A 16225-nucleotide genomic window follows, 5' to 3' on the forward strand; every position below is an offset into this window, starting at 1 on the left:
TCCTAGGTTTCATGCCTTACCTCTAGGATCGAGCACTAAGAACTGAAGCTCGAGCCTGGTGCACTGAAGCTCAAGCCTGGTGTTCCTGATGCTTGAGCCTGGTACCTAGTGCTCGAGCCTATGAAGCTTGGATCGAGCAATGTTAAAAGAGATGAGTCCCAGAAATATTCTAAGTGTTGAAGAAAAAGACGCTTCGGAAAATAGTTGAAGGAATTTGGCTAAGTGTTAAAGTAAAGATCAAACACCATTTATAGAGGATCAAGCATCAATCCTGTAAAGCTTGAGCCTTGTTCCTGAAGCTTGAGCCCGAACCTTAAAGCTCGAGCCTTCCATGACATGTCAGATTAATATTACGGGATTGCTCTCTTTATCAATCGTATTTCATCCTAGTTGGGCCAAAAGACCTAAAAGCCCACCAAATATTATCAACATAAGCCTTGATAGAAGGGGTCTGAAATTTCAATCTCTTTTACGGTGTTATTCAAAAGGCTAAAGGTTTGGTGGCTTTTATATACAACCTTGAAAGTGAAAATCCTGATAAGAGAAGTGCCATCCGTGATGATGGAGATGAACTCGACATAGATGATATCTAACCTTGTCATGAGTAGCTAATTCCTCTCTTAGAGCATTAATATAACCCAACCTAATACTATGGTTTAATTGTTTTAACTCAGGGATTAATTTTAAAATATGTATTTTCTTGATTATATGACTATGAGCACTTGAGATAACTCAAGTGGTTTTCATGCTTTAATATATTATAAACCGTTACTATCTTGTCTTAGATGTAATAGTTTATTTTTTATTCCCAACCTACCTTATTTGACGGTATCTGGCGGAGCCATGCTGGCCATAAGAATAGAGGTCATATAATGGTGTTCCAATGTATTTCATGAAAGAATGTTTTCATAGTCTATGCTTAGGAAAGGTGGATTATTTGTAACGTAGTTAAAGTAGTTAAAGTAGTTAGAGTAGGTAGAAGGATAATCCACGCTAACTGTAGATAGGTTATAATTAGCTAATTTTCTAAAACATCTTTCTTTAAAACCCGAATGGAACGAATGTTATTGAGTTCAATTCATTTAGAAAATATCATTGCTAAATTCCTAGAGTTAGTACAATTAACTGTAGCATGATGGTTGCGGTGAAGTCAAAGCCCTAAGATTCCTCTCTCTCTGATCACTCAATACTTTGCTTTTATTTAATATTTTGTTTCAATTTTAGTTTGTTAAACTGTGACAACCAACAAAATTTCTAACCAAGTTACTTGTAAACCATAGAACAAAGTTAAAGACTGAAATATAAATCTCTTCTCCCTGTGGGTTCCACATCTCTTTATAGCACTATTCTGCACGGAATCGTTCTATTACGAGTGTAAAATAAACAGACAACAATTTTTGGGTCCGTTGCCGGGGATATTAGTTTTTGTTTTAGTTTTTAATTAGTTATTTTGGTTACCAGTCTTCGGACTTTCTGATATCTCACCTTACTTCTTTTTCTTTTCAGGTACAAGTTAGCAGTAAGGGCAAGGACGCTTAAGGAAGAAAAAGCTTCGATTTATTAAACCTTTTTGTGAGTTCTTATTGTTTTCTTTACTTGGAATACTTTATTTTTGCTACTGTTAGGATTAGTGGAACCAGTGCATGTTAACTCGCTAAAATAGGTCAAAACCTTTAGGGCATGATCCTGAAATGTGAGAGAACTTTGAGTCAGTTAAGAAAACTTAAAAAATGCTTCAATAATATAGATAGTTCCTCTGATAATATGGCTAAGCAACATAATGCACCGGGTAATAATGGTAATGGTAATGGAGAACGGGTTCCACATGTTGTTCCACCACAACCATAATTGAGGGACCAGTTCATTCCTACCATATACACTTCTTCTTCATGCTTTGTTTTTCTAGATGCTGATGCAACCCATTTTGAGATCAAGCCTGCTATGATTCAAATGCTTCCTACCTTTCATGGGTATGCAATAGAGGATCCTTATAAACACTTGGATGTGTTTTTGGAATTGTGTTCAACTACCAAGTTGACCACTCTAACCAATGATTCATTCATAATGCGCATTTTCCAGTTCTCTCTTAAGGACAAAGCAAGAACTTGGTTGCAGTCCCTTCCAATAAATTCCATATCTACATGGGACATATTATAATAGGAGTTCTTGAACAAATACTATACTGTGGGTAAACCACACAAATGAGAAGAGAAATCATGGCATTTTCCCAAATCCCAGGAGAACAGCCCCATGATGCATGGGAGAGACACAATGATCTTCTGAGAAAGTGTCCACACCGTGATGTTACTCAATGGCACTTAATACAGATCTTCTATGATAGTCTTACTGATTCTTATAGAAACATGGTCGATGCTTCTAGTAATGGAGCTTTTCTGCGTAAAAGTCCGGCTGACGCTTGGGAACTGTTTGAGGCCCTAAGTGAAAACTCAGTGCAATATGCTTCTTCCTCTAGGTCTAGGTTTTCACCTGGAATGCTAAGGTTGAAAAAATTTATGAGGTAGATAAATCTAGTGAGTTAGCCGCTCAAATAGAAGCCTTGAACCGGAGGTTCAATCAAAGTTTATCATCTGGCTTTGCTCATGTTGCTAATCCACAAACTGCCTTGCCAAATGAAGTTTGTTCTATTTGTATTAATCCTAACCATTTTGCTGATGCTTTCCCTATGCTGGGATAATCATCTAAGATCCCACAGGAGCCAGTGAATGCTGCATTCTCTAGACCAGCCTATAATCCATATTCTTCTACATATAATCCTGGTTTGAGAGATCATCCCAATCTGTCATGGCGTAATTCAAATCAAGGAAATACTGTTCCATAATCTCAGGGGCAATATCAAAATTCATCCAATCCTATGCCACAAAATAATTCTTTCAACCAATCTGGTATTACCGTCCACCTCAGTTTAGGAATCAACCCACTCAAGCTCCTAATCTTCCACCTCTTCCTAAAAATTCTACTTTTGAGGATTAAGTACTCAATGCCTTTGTTGATCTTAAAGCTAATACCCAACTTTTTAATTCTCATTCTCAAGCCATAGCAATGCTAGAGGCACAAGTTGGGCAAATAGTGTGTACTCTATCTCGAAGAGAGGATGGAAAGCTGCCTAGTCAGTCGATAGCCAACCCGAAAGGGCAGACTTACATGATTAATGAACCTAATTCCTCAGGTATTCATCATGAGCAAGTTTAGGCTATCATTACATTGAGGAGTGCTCAAGTGGTTGATAACCAAGTTGAAAAAGGACAGGAGGAAAAAGAAAAGCTTAGGATTCCCATTGTTCCTATCATTCATAATCCGCATCCTAATGATGTTTCGTTAAGTTCTATTCGATATTCCACAAGAGGAGTTGAAGGTGGAGTCACTTCTTCATCTGCTCCTAACCCTAAGGCAGCTTATGAGCCAAAAGCGCCTTATCCAGAACGTCTCAAGGAACCCTCCCACTTTAGTAAACAAGGGGAGAAAATTCAAGATATGATGGAGGTCTTTAAACAGGTTAAAATCAATCTTCTTCTGCTCGATGCTAAAAAGCAAATTCCAGCCTATTCCAAATTTCTAAAGGACTTGTGCACTCTTAAGAGAAAATCCAAAAGCCAAGTTCCTAAGAAAATTTGTCTCATCGAGCAAGTTAGTGCTATTCTTAAGAATAACACTCATTTAAAGGTTAAAGATCCTGGTGCTCCTACAATTTCTTGCGTCATTGGAAACAAGGTGATAGAGCGAGCACTTTTTGACCTTGGAGCAAGTGTTAATCTTATTCCTTACTCGGTGTATGGGAAGTTAGGTTTGGGAGAGTTAAAACCATCGTCGGTTGTTCTACAGCTTGCTGACCGTTCTGTCAGACAACCACGAGGTATTATTGAAGATGTACTCATAAAAGTGGACAAGTTCTATTTTTTGGTCTATTATCTAGTTCTTGATACAAAACCGGTCCACGATTCCAAAAAGTATGTTCCAGTCATTCTTGGGCAACCTTTTCTAGCCACAGTGAATACTTGCATTAACTGTAAGACTGGAGCCATGGATTTATCTTTTAGGAATATGAAAGTCAAGTTAAACATGTTTAATGCTATTCATCATCCCCACGATGATAGTGAGTGCTTCTTCCTTGATGTTATTGATGAGTTGGTTGAGGAATCACTCCTAACTATTTTATCTAAGGATCCTTTAGAAACTTGTCTGAATCACTTCAATTATGAAGATTTCGATATCGATGCCTCGATAGCTGAAGTGAATTCTTTGCTCAATTCCACTACTATCACAGATTTTTCTCAATGGAAATCTAGGTCAGAGCCTCTTCCACCACTTTTTAGTACTCCACGTATTCCTTTGTTAGAGTCTCCACCTAAACTTAAGCTTAAGCCACTACCAGAAAAGCTCAAGTATGCTTTCTTGGGTTTAAATGACACCCTCCCGGTGATCATTGCTTCCAATCTTACAAGTTCCCAAGAAAGTAGTCTCTTAAAAGTTCTTGAACAAAATAAAGAGGCTATTGGGTGGAGTGTGGCTGATTTAAAGGAATTAGCCCCACAATTTGCATGCATCAGATTCATTTGGAGGAGGATTCTCGAACATCTCGGGAACTCCAATAAAGATTGAATCATAATATGAAGGAAGTAGTATTGAAGGAAGTTGTGAAGTTGCTAGATGCAGGAATAATCTACCCCATCTCAGATAGCAAGTGGGTGAGCCCTACTTAAGTAGTACCCAAAAAGACAGGTATTACAGTAGTTGAGAATTCTGAGGGACAATTAGTTCCACATCGCACCACCATTGGATGGCGTGTGTGTATTGATTACCAAAAACTCAACTCCGCTATTAGAAAAGATCAATTTCCACTTCCACTCATTGATCAAATTCTAGAGCGATTGGCTAGCCAGAGCAATTATTGCTTCTTAGACAGATATTATGGCTATAATCAGGTGGCCATTGATCCTAAGGATCAAGAGAAAACTACTTTCACTTATCCATTTGGTACATTTGCATATAGACGGATGCCTTTTAGTTTATATAATGCGCTAGCAACATTCTAGAGGTGTATGATGTCTATCTTTTCGGACATGGTTGAGAAGTTTCTCGAAGTCATTATAGATGACTTCTCTGTTTTAGGGTCCACATTTGAAAACTGTCTCCAAAACCTTCCCTAGTGCTTCAACGTTGTAAGGAAACCAATCTTATTCTTAGTTGGGAAAAAAGCCATTTTATGGTTCAGGAAGGAATTGGGTTAAGCCATATCATTTCAGAGAGAGGTATTAAAGTTGATAGAGCTAAAGTAGATTTGATCTCTAAATTGCCTCCTCCTACCTCCGTAAGGGGAGTGCGATTATTTCTTGGGCATGCTGGGTTCTATCGATGCTTCATTAAGGATTTCACTAAAATTTCCCGTCCTTTATGTAATTTACTTGTAAAGAACGTTCCTTTTGTCTATGATGAATCATGTCTTATAGCTTTCTAAAAGCTTTGCCCTATTCTTTCTTCAACTCCTATCATGAATCCTCCAAACTAGGCTCTTCCATTTGAGATTATGTATGACGTATCTGATTATGCTATGGGTGCTATCTTGGGACAACGAGTGGATAAGATTCCTCATGTTATCTACTATGCGAGCAAAACTCTGTCAGATGCACAGTTGAATTATACAACTACTGAAAAGAGTTGTTTGTTGCTGTCTTTGCTTTGGATAAATTCAGATCATATCTATTAAGTTCCAAAGTCGTAGTCTATTCTAATCATTCTGTTTTGAGACATATTCTTTCCAAAAAGGAAACCAAACCCTGTTTGATTCGATGGATTCTCTTGCTTTAAGAGTTTGATTTGAGATCCGGGATAAGAAAGGGTCATTAAATGTTGTAGCTGACCATCTTTCTAGAATTCGTATTGAGGATACCCCATCTTCACTTGTAGTTTGTGATTCTTTCCTGGATGAACAACTGTTTGAGGTTTCTCATAAGGATTTGCCTTGGTTTGCTGATATTGTGAATTACTTCGCAATAAGCAAAATTCCTTTGTCTTAGTCAAAGTAGGAAAATGATCGATTCTTTTCCCAAATTAGGATGTACTATTGGGAAGATCCTCAACTATTCAAATATTGTGCTGATCAAATCATTCATAGATGCATTCTTGAGAGTGAGTTTCATAGTATCCTGACCTTCTGTCATAATTTGGCATGTGGAGGTCATTTTAGTGAAGAGAAAACTGTAGCAAAAATTCGTCAGTGCGGTTTCTTTTGGCCTTCGCTCTTTTAGGGTGCATACTTATTCTGTAGATTATACCTTGGATGTCAGCAGCTAGGATCAATCTTTAGAAGGAACATGATGCCCTTAACTCCAATCTTAGTTATTGAGGTTTTTGATGTTTGGGGTATTGATTTCATGGGTCGTTTTGTTCTGTCTAATCATAATGAATATGATCGGTTGTCAATGATACATCAACCTTTGCAATAGCACAAATCATTATAAAATAGGGCTATTGGTCGGGTAAGTCGAACCACTGGGACTGCTAGTTTATGGCAACCTAAGTAGCTAGAATCATCTTTTAGAATGATAAAGGGGTTTATAGAGGATTTGTTGGATTGTCACTAAAAGTAGGAATTGAAATGTGCATAAATTGAGAATGCAAGGGAGTACGAGATAAAGACGATAAGAAAAGGGAGTTAGGTAGGTAAATTCATTACCTATCAATAAGCATGCTATGGCATGATTTACTTTGGGGAAGTAATACATATAAATGACTATAGAATATAACAACATAAAGTAGCTATATTTCCTTCAAGAAAATTATGAAATCAATAGGCAAGAATAACCTATCAAAGCACTACATGTTTTGGTCACCTAAACTAGGATACAACCTTAGACATGATCACCAAGCCATAGATCATCAAGCCCCTAATCTCATAATAGGAGCATATGAAATAGAAATCAAGAAGAATCTATCAAAGGAAAGCCCTAACCAATAGATTATCAAAATTCCTAAATATCATGCCAATAAAAACACTTCCATGAACTCATCCCCATTGTCACTACGAAAATGTAGCAATATAATCATGAGAGAAAAATAATCTAAAACAAGATGATTAACCCAAAATGATCATTTATAAGCATTGGAGTTCTTTACATAACATAAATTGCTCTAGTTTATAGAAAGATCACACATATACATTAATCCCCAAATATAAATCAAAATAGAGCAATGCTTACGAGATGGAGCTTCATCACCTCCCTAAACAGGGAGTTAGTTACCATAATTACAAAGTATGAAGAAGAAGAGGAAAAACCACTCTCTATTTTCACACCCTCAACTCAAGAACAATTATTTTCCTCTCTAGCCTTTAGCCTCCTCCAAAACTTGAGATATAAGATATTGGATGTGCGTCTTTCCTTTATTCCAACCAAAACCTACTCACCATAACCCCCCAAATCCTGAGGCCCCCCTCTACATCAAGCTAAGCCACACAAAATGAAGATAGGAGACAAAATTTCTGAAATTCAGGGGCAGTTGAGCTGCCTGCAGCAGGTCGGCAGGCGCCCGCGGTGGCTTATGGGGGACTGGAGTGTTTGGCGGGCGCTCGTGATGGCGCGGCGGGCGCCTGCAGTTGCGAGTGAGGGCTCCCTCAGGGGCACAATAAGGCCTCGTGAAATAGGGCAGAGAGATGAGGGATTCGGCGGGTGCCCGCGGTAGTGCGGCGGGCACCCGCAAGAGCTTGCCTTTGCTACATTAACAAGGCTTTTTGCAAGCCTTCTTCACGCCAGACCGTGGATGCACTTCCACGATGAAGACTCAGTCATGACTTCACAAAATGGCAACAGAAGAATTCAGATCCAAAAGATGACTCCCCGACACGGCTCGCGTATTTCAACATAAAGTTGTCAAAACCGCTTCTTTGATCATTCTTGGGAAAAATACCTGAAATCAGAAAGAAATACACAACTGAATTAAAATCGTACATTATCCTCTAATAATGGACTTAACTAATGCAAGAAAGGGCGCTTGAATATGCAATATTCGGTGCTTATCAGAATACATTCTTGTTGCTATTGACTATGTGTCTAAATGGGTTGAAGTAGTAGCTGCCAAAACCGCCGATCACGCAGTTATGGTTGAGTTCATTCAAACGAACATTCTTAGTCGATTTGGTATACCACGAGCTATTATTAGTGAAGGGTGTGCTCATTTCTGTAATAGGTATTTCCGTACCTTGATGCAAAGATACTCCATTACTCATAAAGTTGTTTCTGCCTATCATCTCCAAACAAGTGGCCAAGTAGAAATATCCAATTGTGAATTTAAGAGAATTCTTAAGAAAACAGTTAAGCCAGATCATAAAGATTGGTCTTCTAGACTGTATGATGCTTTATGGGCTTACCGTACTGCTTATAAAACTCCAATTGGTATGTTACCTTACCATCTAGTCTATGGTAAGGGGTGTCATCTTCCTGTAGAGTTAGAACACAAAGCTTTCTAGGCCATTAAAAAGCTCAATTTTGATATAACATCTGCTGGTTCTAATAGGAAGCTTCAATTAACTGAGCTTAAAGAATTACGTAATGATGCATATGAAAGTGCTAAGGTTTACAAAGTAAAGACTAAGGCATTTCATGATAAACATATCTTGCGTAAGACTTTTGAGCCTGGGAAGAAGGTTTGGTTGTTTAATACACGACTGAAACTTTTTCCTAGAAAGTTAAAGTCACATTGGAAAGGTCCATACATGGTTATTTCTATTACACCTTACGGTGCAATAGAGATACAAGATTGCAAAACTGGACAACTGTTCAAGGTCAATGGATAGAGACTAAAACCCTACATAGAGGGTAATGTGCAGAGAGGCACAGTGGAGGCAGTAGAACTTCAGGATCCTATCTACTTGGACTAGAGAGGTCAGGTTTTCGTCGAGCTATCGACGTTAAACTTAGCATGCTATCGAGCTGTCAAACTTAGCACTTGTATGTTGTACCGTAGATTTGTTTTGCTTTTATTTTTATTTATTTTAGTTTGAGATTTAATTATTTTTCTTGGTTTAGTAGTTTTTAGGTTTATTTTTTAGTTTAGTTTGTTGTTAGTTTGAAAAAAGAAAATAAAAATTGAAAAATAATAAAAAATCCAAAATTTTTTAACAATGCTCGAGCCTGACAGTTGAGGCTCGAGCATCAGCAGCTACAGGCTCGAGCATCTGTACCTCAAGCTCGAGCCTTTCATCATCAACAATTTAGGGATTGGTGTTGGCAAGCTCAAGCTCATACCCTTGAAGCTCGAGCTTGGGGTTTAAAAGTTTTAAAATCAAGAAACCGAGTACTCCGTCTCCTATATCACAAAAGATATCCATTCTCGGTATAAAGTCTCTCAGTTCTTTCCCTTTTCTTACTCAATGTGCTTCACCTTCTCGTTTGAGATTTGTGGGCCTTATTGAGGTAAACTCCTATTTCTTCTTCCTTTTTCCATTGGTTTTCCCATAGTTTATTAAATTTGTTAAATCTAATGGGGAAGAGTATGATTTGTCCTCTGACTACATGATTCTTTGGATTTTGTTACTGCATCGTCCACTTAGACTAGTTGTGTAGCTCAACTTGTGATTAATTCATATACTGAGATCTGAGATTTGTGTTCTCAAATCCAGGTAAAGCTCGAGCTCTGTAGATTAAAGCTCGAGCATTAGGTGATGCTCGAGCCTAAAAGTTTAAACCTCTAGCATTGGTTAACCGATTGTATGCGCTAGAAAGTTTTGGGTACTTTTAGGGATTTTCTTGGGGATTGCTCATCCTATTCTTGCTAAGTGCGCTAGGGTGATGAAAGATGTGTCGCTTAGTGCTTGGAAGATAATTCTAATTTCTTATGAAACGACCTTTGGCAATCAGGCATTCATCATTGATCCTCGCACTAGATGGGCTATGAAATCATTTAGTTACGGCACCTTCTTCATCTCATGGTTCTTGTTACTCAGGTTACTTATCCTCGTCTAGTTCATTTGTTTTACCTCAATCTTATTTATAGTGAACATGACCCTTGGGAGCTTAGGACTACGATTAATGGGCATGTGTTGATTATTAATCCTGATACTATTGCTGCAGCTCTAGAATGTTATCATGCTCTTCCTGAGGTACTAGATGAGAGACGTAGTTGTCCTATTTTCACACCTTTTCTAAAGGTACAAATTGCAGAAACTCTGATTCAGAAGTTGTGTAATGGTAGGTTTGCCAAGAGAAAGCATAGTAGCACTACCAAAGCTAAAATTCGTAAAAGGTTGTGGATTTTAGATTCTATCATCTCTGCTAATGTCCATCCTCTTGGACATAAAAATATTAGGAATACTGATTCTCTCAAGGCGCTGTATGCTATTCAATTTTTGCATTGGTATTCGCTCCCTAGAATGATTTTCTATCAGCTATTATAGTTTTGGATAGAGATTGGACCACACAAAACTATCCCAACCCATATGATACCCTTTCCATACTTGATTACCAGATTGTTAGACTTGCAGGGTTTTGTGGTGGATCCAAAAGAAGGATCATGTGATGAATCTCCAAAATTTGGGATGAAGGAATGGAATAAGGTATAGGGACATATATCGGCACATCATCGAGATGCAATAGATTTTGGTGATGAGGGTTATGTAGCAATTGCTGCTAGGAGGGCAGATGATAAAGCCATAGGGGAGGAGATGGATCTCACTAATAGTCATTCCTCCCTAGGGAGGAGACCTGCTCCTGCAGCCCAGCCTGAGAGTTCTTCTCAGGCTGAGATTAGAGAGTTACAGGCCAGGGTGGCTGAGCTATAAGATGGTCAGATGGTGCTGCAATATTGCTGACTGCACAACAGAGCATACTGGAAGAGTTACTGCGCCTTACTACATCCGCTCCATCTACTTCTTCTGTTCCACCACCACCACATATGGATTAGTTCTTAAGATTTTTTTGTATTTTTTGTTGACTAGGGCAGTTCTTTTTTATGTATTTATGTCCATATGATGTATATCTGCCCTAAGTCTTTATTTCAAAAGCATTGTACTGATTTTAGAGATATATATCTACATGCTTTTTGTTTTATTTCCTTGTGTTGATATTTGAGTTCACTGTGATATTTCTCTATGCTTTCTCCATACACTTGATACTCTAATCTGTGTTGGATTTTATTCATTTTTCCAAATACAACAGATTAAGTTTGGGGGTGATTTGACTTACAGCAACCCTGGGTGGTTTTGAGGAACCACTATGTTGAAGGAGGAGATGCTGGAAATTCTTTTTACCTGTCTTTGCATTCTTTTGTCATATCTTTGCTGGTCTGCTTGTATGGCAATATCTTTCTCACTCTCTTTTGTTCTCACACATTGAGGACAATGTGCACCATAAGTTTGGGGGTAAGGGGGAAATTTCAAATTTTGGTTTAACATAAGGATATGATTTGATAGTTGATGATATAAGCATGTGTTTAAGTTTGTTGATGGTTCTATACTCTGTTTGCAGTCTAATGTTGGTTAGCAATGGTTTATATGCTAAAATACTATGAGAAAGATTCCTTTAAAAAATTTTGAAATCAGTTGGTGGCTTGTGGTTTACTTTTTTAGGATGATTATTGTTTGATGATATTGATCTCTAGGATGCTACACTTGGCACATATTCACCCTTGCATGAATTCTGTGGGGTAGAAATTAGAAGTCTTGTTTTGTTTTGAGTTAGACTGAGATAATCATGTAGATTTGATAGTTTTGATGACCAAGGCATAGAAAAAAAAGAAAAAAGAAATAGAAAGATTTAGTCTATATGCAATGCAATAAAGAAAAATTATTCACCAATGTGAATGAAAAAAAAATGAAAAAAATGATGAATAATGAAAAAAGAAGTAGAAAAGGATCAAGTTCAGGTTTGTACTTAGACTGCTTGAGTGATTAAGTCCTTAGGGGTGTGTTCTGACACCTAATGCCCTAAGATCATCTAGTCTGAGAGTCATTGGCTGAAAACTTGTTACATAAGCGGTTTAGGTTGCCTAGATTACTTGAATAATTAAGTTCTTAGGGGTGTTTTAACACTTAATGCCCTAAGACCATCTGGTCTGGGAATCATTGACTGAAAGTTCATTACATGGGTGATTTAGAAAGCTTAATAAGCCTAAACATTGCACAGTATCCTTTTTGAAAAAAATGAATACTCGAAAAAAATAAAAATGCCTTTGGAGTTAGAATTTGAAAGGTTTGCCTGTGAATTAAGGAATAACAAGGAATAAATGCAAGTATGGACAGTAAGCCACACATTAAATTCTAGGATCACTATCAGAAAGTGTTTTAGAGATTAAGATTGTTGAATAAATGATTAAACTGATACGTGGGGACTATAGTTGCTAATTGAAATTAGAAGTTGAAAGTGGTTCTGATTACATGATTGGTATACTTGCTGTATTTGACTGATTAATGAACAGCAGGGATAATATGATTTGAAAACAGGCTTGAATTAGCTTGCTGTGCAGTAAGGCACTAATTTGAGAAGTTTGTGGGTATCTTCACTGGAAACCCTCACGAGACTACAACTTGTCTACTAGGGGTAACCTAAGGGTTTAAAGGCTTGTTGTATAGGCTAAATGCAACCGTGATTCCCACAAAAATGGCTTTTTAGTTCTGTATTGCTAAGGGACTAGGTGTAAGTTTGGGGGTGTGATTAACGCTGAATATATGCATATTCGAGCCCCTAAATATATATGTTAAGGTCTAAAGTGATATTTCTATCCATAGTTAGACTAATTTATGTTTAATGTGTGTTTGTAGGTACTTTCCCAGAAAAATGGTTAAAACCGGGACTTTATGATGATATCGAAGCTTACAGAGTCGTTGCCGGTCATTCAGAGCAAGCTGAGAGCTTAAATGGTGAAGTTTGAAGAAATTCAAGCCTTAGAGCTCAAGCGCAAGTGTGGAGGTTCGAGTATCACATCAAAGAAAAGAAGAAAAGTCAACAAGACCCAAAAGCTCGAGCCTCACAATAAGGTGCTCGAGCCTTAACCAAAGGTGCTCGAGCCATGACCCTTAAGCTCGAGAATGAGGCGTTGGAAATTAAAGAGTTGATTTAATTACAAGGCTATGCTCCCAGGTCTCGTGCCTTACCTCCAGAATCAAGCACTAACAACTGAAGCTTGAGCCTGGTGTACTGAAGCTCGAGCCTAGTGTTCCTGATGCTCTAGCTTGGTATCTAGTGCTTGAGCCCATGAAGCTTGGATCGAGCAATGTTAAAAGCGATGAGTCCCAGAAATATTCTAAGTGTTGAAGAAAAAGACGCTTCGGAAAACAGTTGACGGAATTTGGCTAAGTGTCAAAATGAAGATCGAGCACCATTTATGGAGGATCGAGCATCAATCCTGTAAAGCTCGAGCCTTATTCCTGAAACTCTAGCTGAACCTTAAAGCTCGAGCCTCTGTCCCTGAAGCTCAAGCCTTCCATGACATATCGGATTAATATTACAGGATTGCTATCTTTATCAGCCGTATCTCATCCCAATTGGGCCAGAAGATCTAAAAGCCCACCAAATATTATTTTTTTCTATAAAAGAAGGCGTAAGCCTTGATAGAAGGGGTCCGAAATTTCAATCTCTTTTATGGTGTTATTCAGAAGGCTGAAGGTATAGTGGCTTTTAGGGTTCATACAATCTTGAAAGTGAAGATCCTGAGAAGAGAAATGCCGTCCGTAACGATTGAGATGAACTCAACATAGATGATATCCGACCTTGTTATGAGTAGCTAATTCCTTTCTTAGGGCACTGATGTAACCCAACCTAATACTATGGTTTGATTGTTTTAACTTTGGGATTAATTTTAATATATGTATTTTGCTGATTATATGACTATAAGCACTTGAGACAGCTCAAGTAGTTTTCATGCTTTAATAGATTATAAATTGTTACTACCTTGTCTTAGATGTAATAGTCTATTTTTTATTCCCAACCTACCTTATTGGACGATATCTGGCGGAGCCCTGCTGGCCATAAGAATAGAGGTTCGTATAATGGTGTTCAACATATTTTACAAAAGAATGTTTTCATAGTCTATGCTTAGGAAAGGTGGATTGTTTGGAATGTAGTTAAAGTAGTTAAAGTAGTTAGAGTAGGTAGGCAGATAATCCACGCTAACCGTAAATAGGTTATAGTTAGCTAATTTTGTAAAATATCTTTCTTTAAAACCCGAATTGAACGAATGTTATTGAGTTCAATTCATTTAGAAAATATCATTGTTAAATTCCCAGAGTTAGTGTAATTAACTATAGTATGATGGTTATAGTTAAGTCAAAGCCCTAAGATTCCTCTCTCTCTAATCACTTAATTTATTTACTTTGCTTTTGTTTAATATTTTGCTTTAATTATAGTTTATTAAACCGTGACAACCAACAAACTTTCCAACCAATTTATCTGTAAACCATAGAACAAAGTTAAAGACTGAAATATAAATTTCTTCTCCCTGTGGGTTCAACATCTCTTTCTAAAGCACTATTCTGCATGGAATCATTCTATTGCGAGTGTAAAATAAACAGATAACACTGCCGAGTTTGTTAGGCCTCCATCGCCCAAAATGTATCTCGGTGGCGCTGAAAATCCTTTAATACAAAATTTGTCCCATGGCAAATAGTAATGTACCGCCATGAGTCATTTAATGCCATCGCCGGAGTCCATACTGGTCTCTATCGCAGACGTCTAGGCATCGCTACTATCCAAAGCCCCGACACATTCTCTCAACACTGTCCAAACAAACTCCCAAATCTGTGCTCCAAGGCTCGAGCTTAAAGTCCAATGGCTCGAGCTTTACTATGACTAGGGCTTGAGCTTGAGGTACTGATGCTTGAGCTTCCTGCAAATTAATGCTCGAGCCAAATTATAAGGGCTTGAGCTTCTTGGTTTTCAACTAAAGCAAATCTCCTCTCAACTCCTCCAAAGTCAACCTAAATCAAACCAAATCCACCCCAATACTTTTCTCAGTCACCCTACAACCCCAACTTTCCTCTATTTGCACCTCAATCCTTCAAAGCTACCTAACCCGTGTATGTCAAATCCAATTGAGATTTGGAATTTCTGCAAGGTTGAATGATAGATTCATGATTAAATTAGGTTATATACGATTAAAAGGAAGTTTTTTAAGAGATTTGGGCATTATTTTGGGATAAAATTAGTGCATATATAGAATATATATGCATACACATATATATATATATATATATATAAACCGAGAGGGATGGAGCAGTTCATACCTTTATGATTTGGAGATTGAAGCTTTAGATGATGAAATTGAAGAAAGTTAAGAGAATTGGGAGAGATTGGAGGCAAAAACGAGCTAAGGCACAAGGGTTTTAAATGCGGCTCAATGGTTTATTTTTATTTTAAAGTACAAAGGCTTAAGCCCTAGGTTTAAGGCTTGAGCATGGTGGTTAAAAACCCTAAAGTTCATGATGATGGAGAGTTCGAGCTTAGCGTGTGCAGGCTCGAGCTTTAAGTAGCTGATGCTCGAGCCCCAAAGGTCAGGCTCGAGCATTAAGACAAATTTTTTAATTTTTTGAATTTTGGAATTTTTATTTTCCTATTCTATTCTATCTAAATCTAAACTACCCTAATCATAAAATAAACCTAAAATAAACCTAAAACCTAGAAAAAAGGGGAAAAATAATTAAATCATACACTAAAATAAATAAGTAAAACTATGGTACAACATATAAATGCTAAGTTTAACGTCGATAGCTCGACAACATGCTAAGTTTAACGTCGATAGCTCGACGAAAACCTAACCTCTCTAGTCCAAGTAAATAGGATCATGAAGTTCTACTATCTCCATTGTGCCTCTCTGCACACTACCCTCTATGTATGGTTCAGTCTCTGTCCATTGACCTTCGACAATTATCCAGTTTTGTAATCCTGTATCTCAGTTGCACCATAAGGTGTAACATAAATAACAATATATGGACCTTCCCAATGTGACTTCAGTTTGCCAGGAATTTAAGTCGTGTATTAAACAACCAAACTTTCTTCCCAAGCTCAAAAGTCTTACACAAGATATGCTTGTCAAGAAATGCCTTAGTCTTTAATTTGTAAACCTTAGCACTCTCATAAGCATCATTACATAATTCTTCTAGCTTTGTTAGTTGAAGCTTCCTGTTAGATCCAGTAGAGTTCGTGTCAAAATTAAGCTTTTTTATAGCCCAGAAAGATCTGTGTTCTAATTCTACAGGAAGATGACACCCTTTACTATAGACGAG

The 16225-nt window shown here is 37.6% G+C and overlaps 1 protein-coding gene across 1 annotated transcript; it reads left to right on the forward strand.

Annotated features, from left to right (window-relative positions):
• Positions 1 to 8110: 8110 nt before the first annotated feature.
• LOC132309456 (uncharacterized) lies at positions 8111 to 10911 on the forward strand. Its single transcript, XM_059807763.1, has 4 exons — positions 8111 to 8405; positions 10083 to 10341; positions 10477 to 10564; positions 10831 to 10911. The coding sequence occupies exons 1-4, from the start codon at positions 8111 to 8113 to the stop codon at positions 10909 to 10911; spliced, it is 723 nt and encodes a 240-aa protein (XP_059663746.1).
• The last annotated feature ends 5314 nt before the right edge of the window (positions 10912 to 16225 follow it).

The sequence above is a fragment of the Cornus florida genome, unplaced genomic scaffold (genome assembly GCF_030987335.1).
Source record: "Cornus florida cultivar Cherokee Brave unplaced genomic scaffold, ASM3098733v1 CherokeeBrave_3.0.0_Hap2_Chr05, whole genome shotgun sequence".
In the NCBI taxonomy this organism is placed as follows: domain Eukaryota; kingdom Viridiplantae; phylum Streptophyta; class Magnoliopsida; order Cornales; family Cornaceae; genus Cornus; species Cornus florida.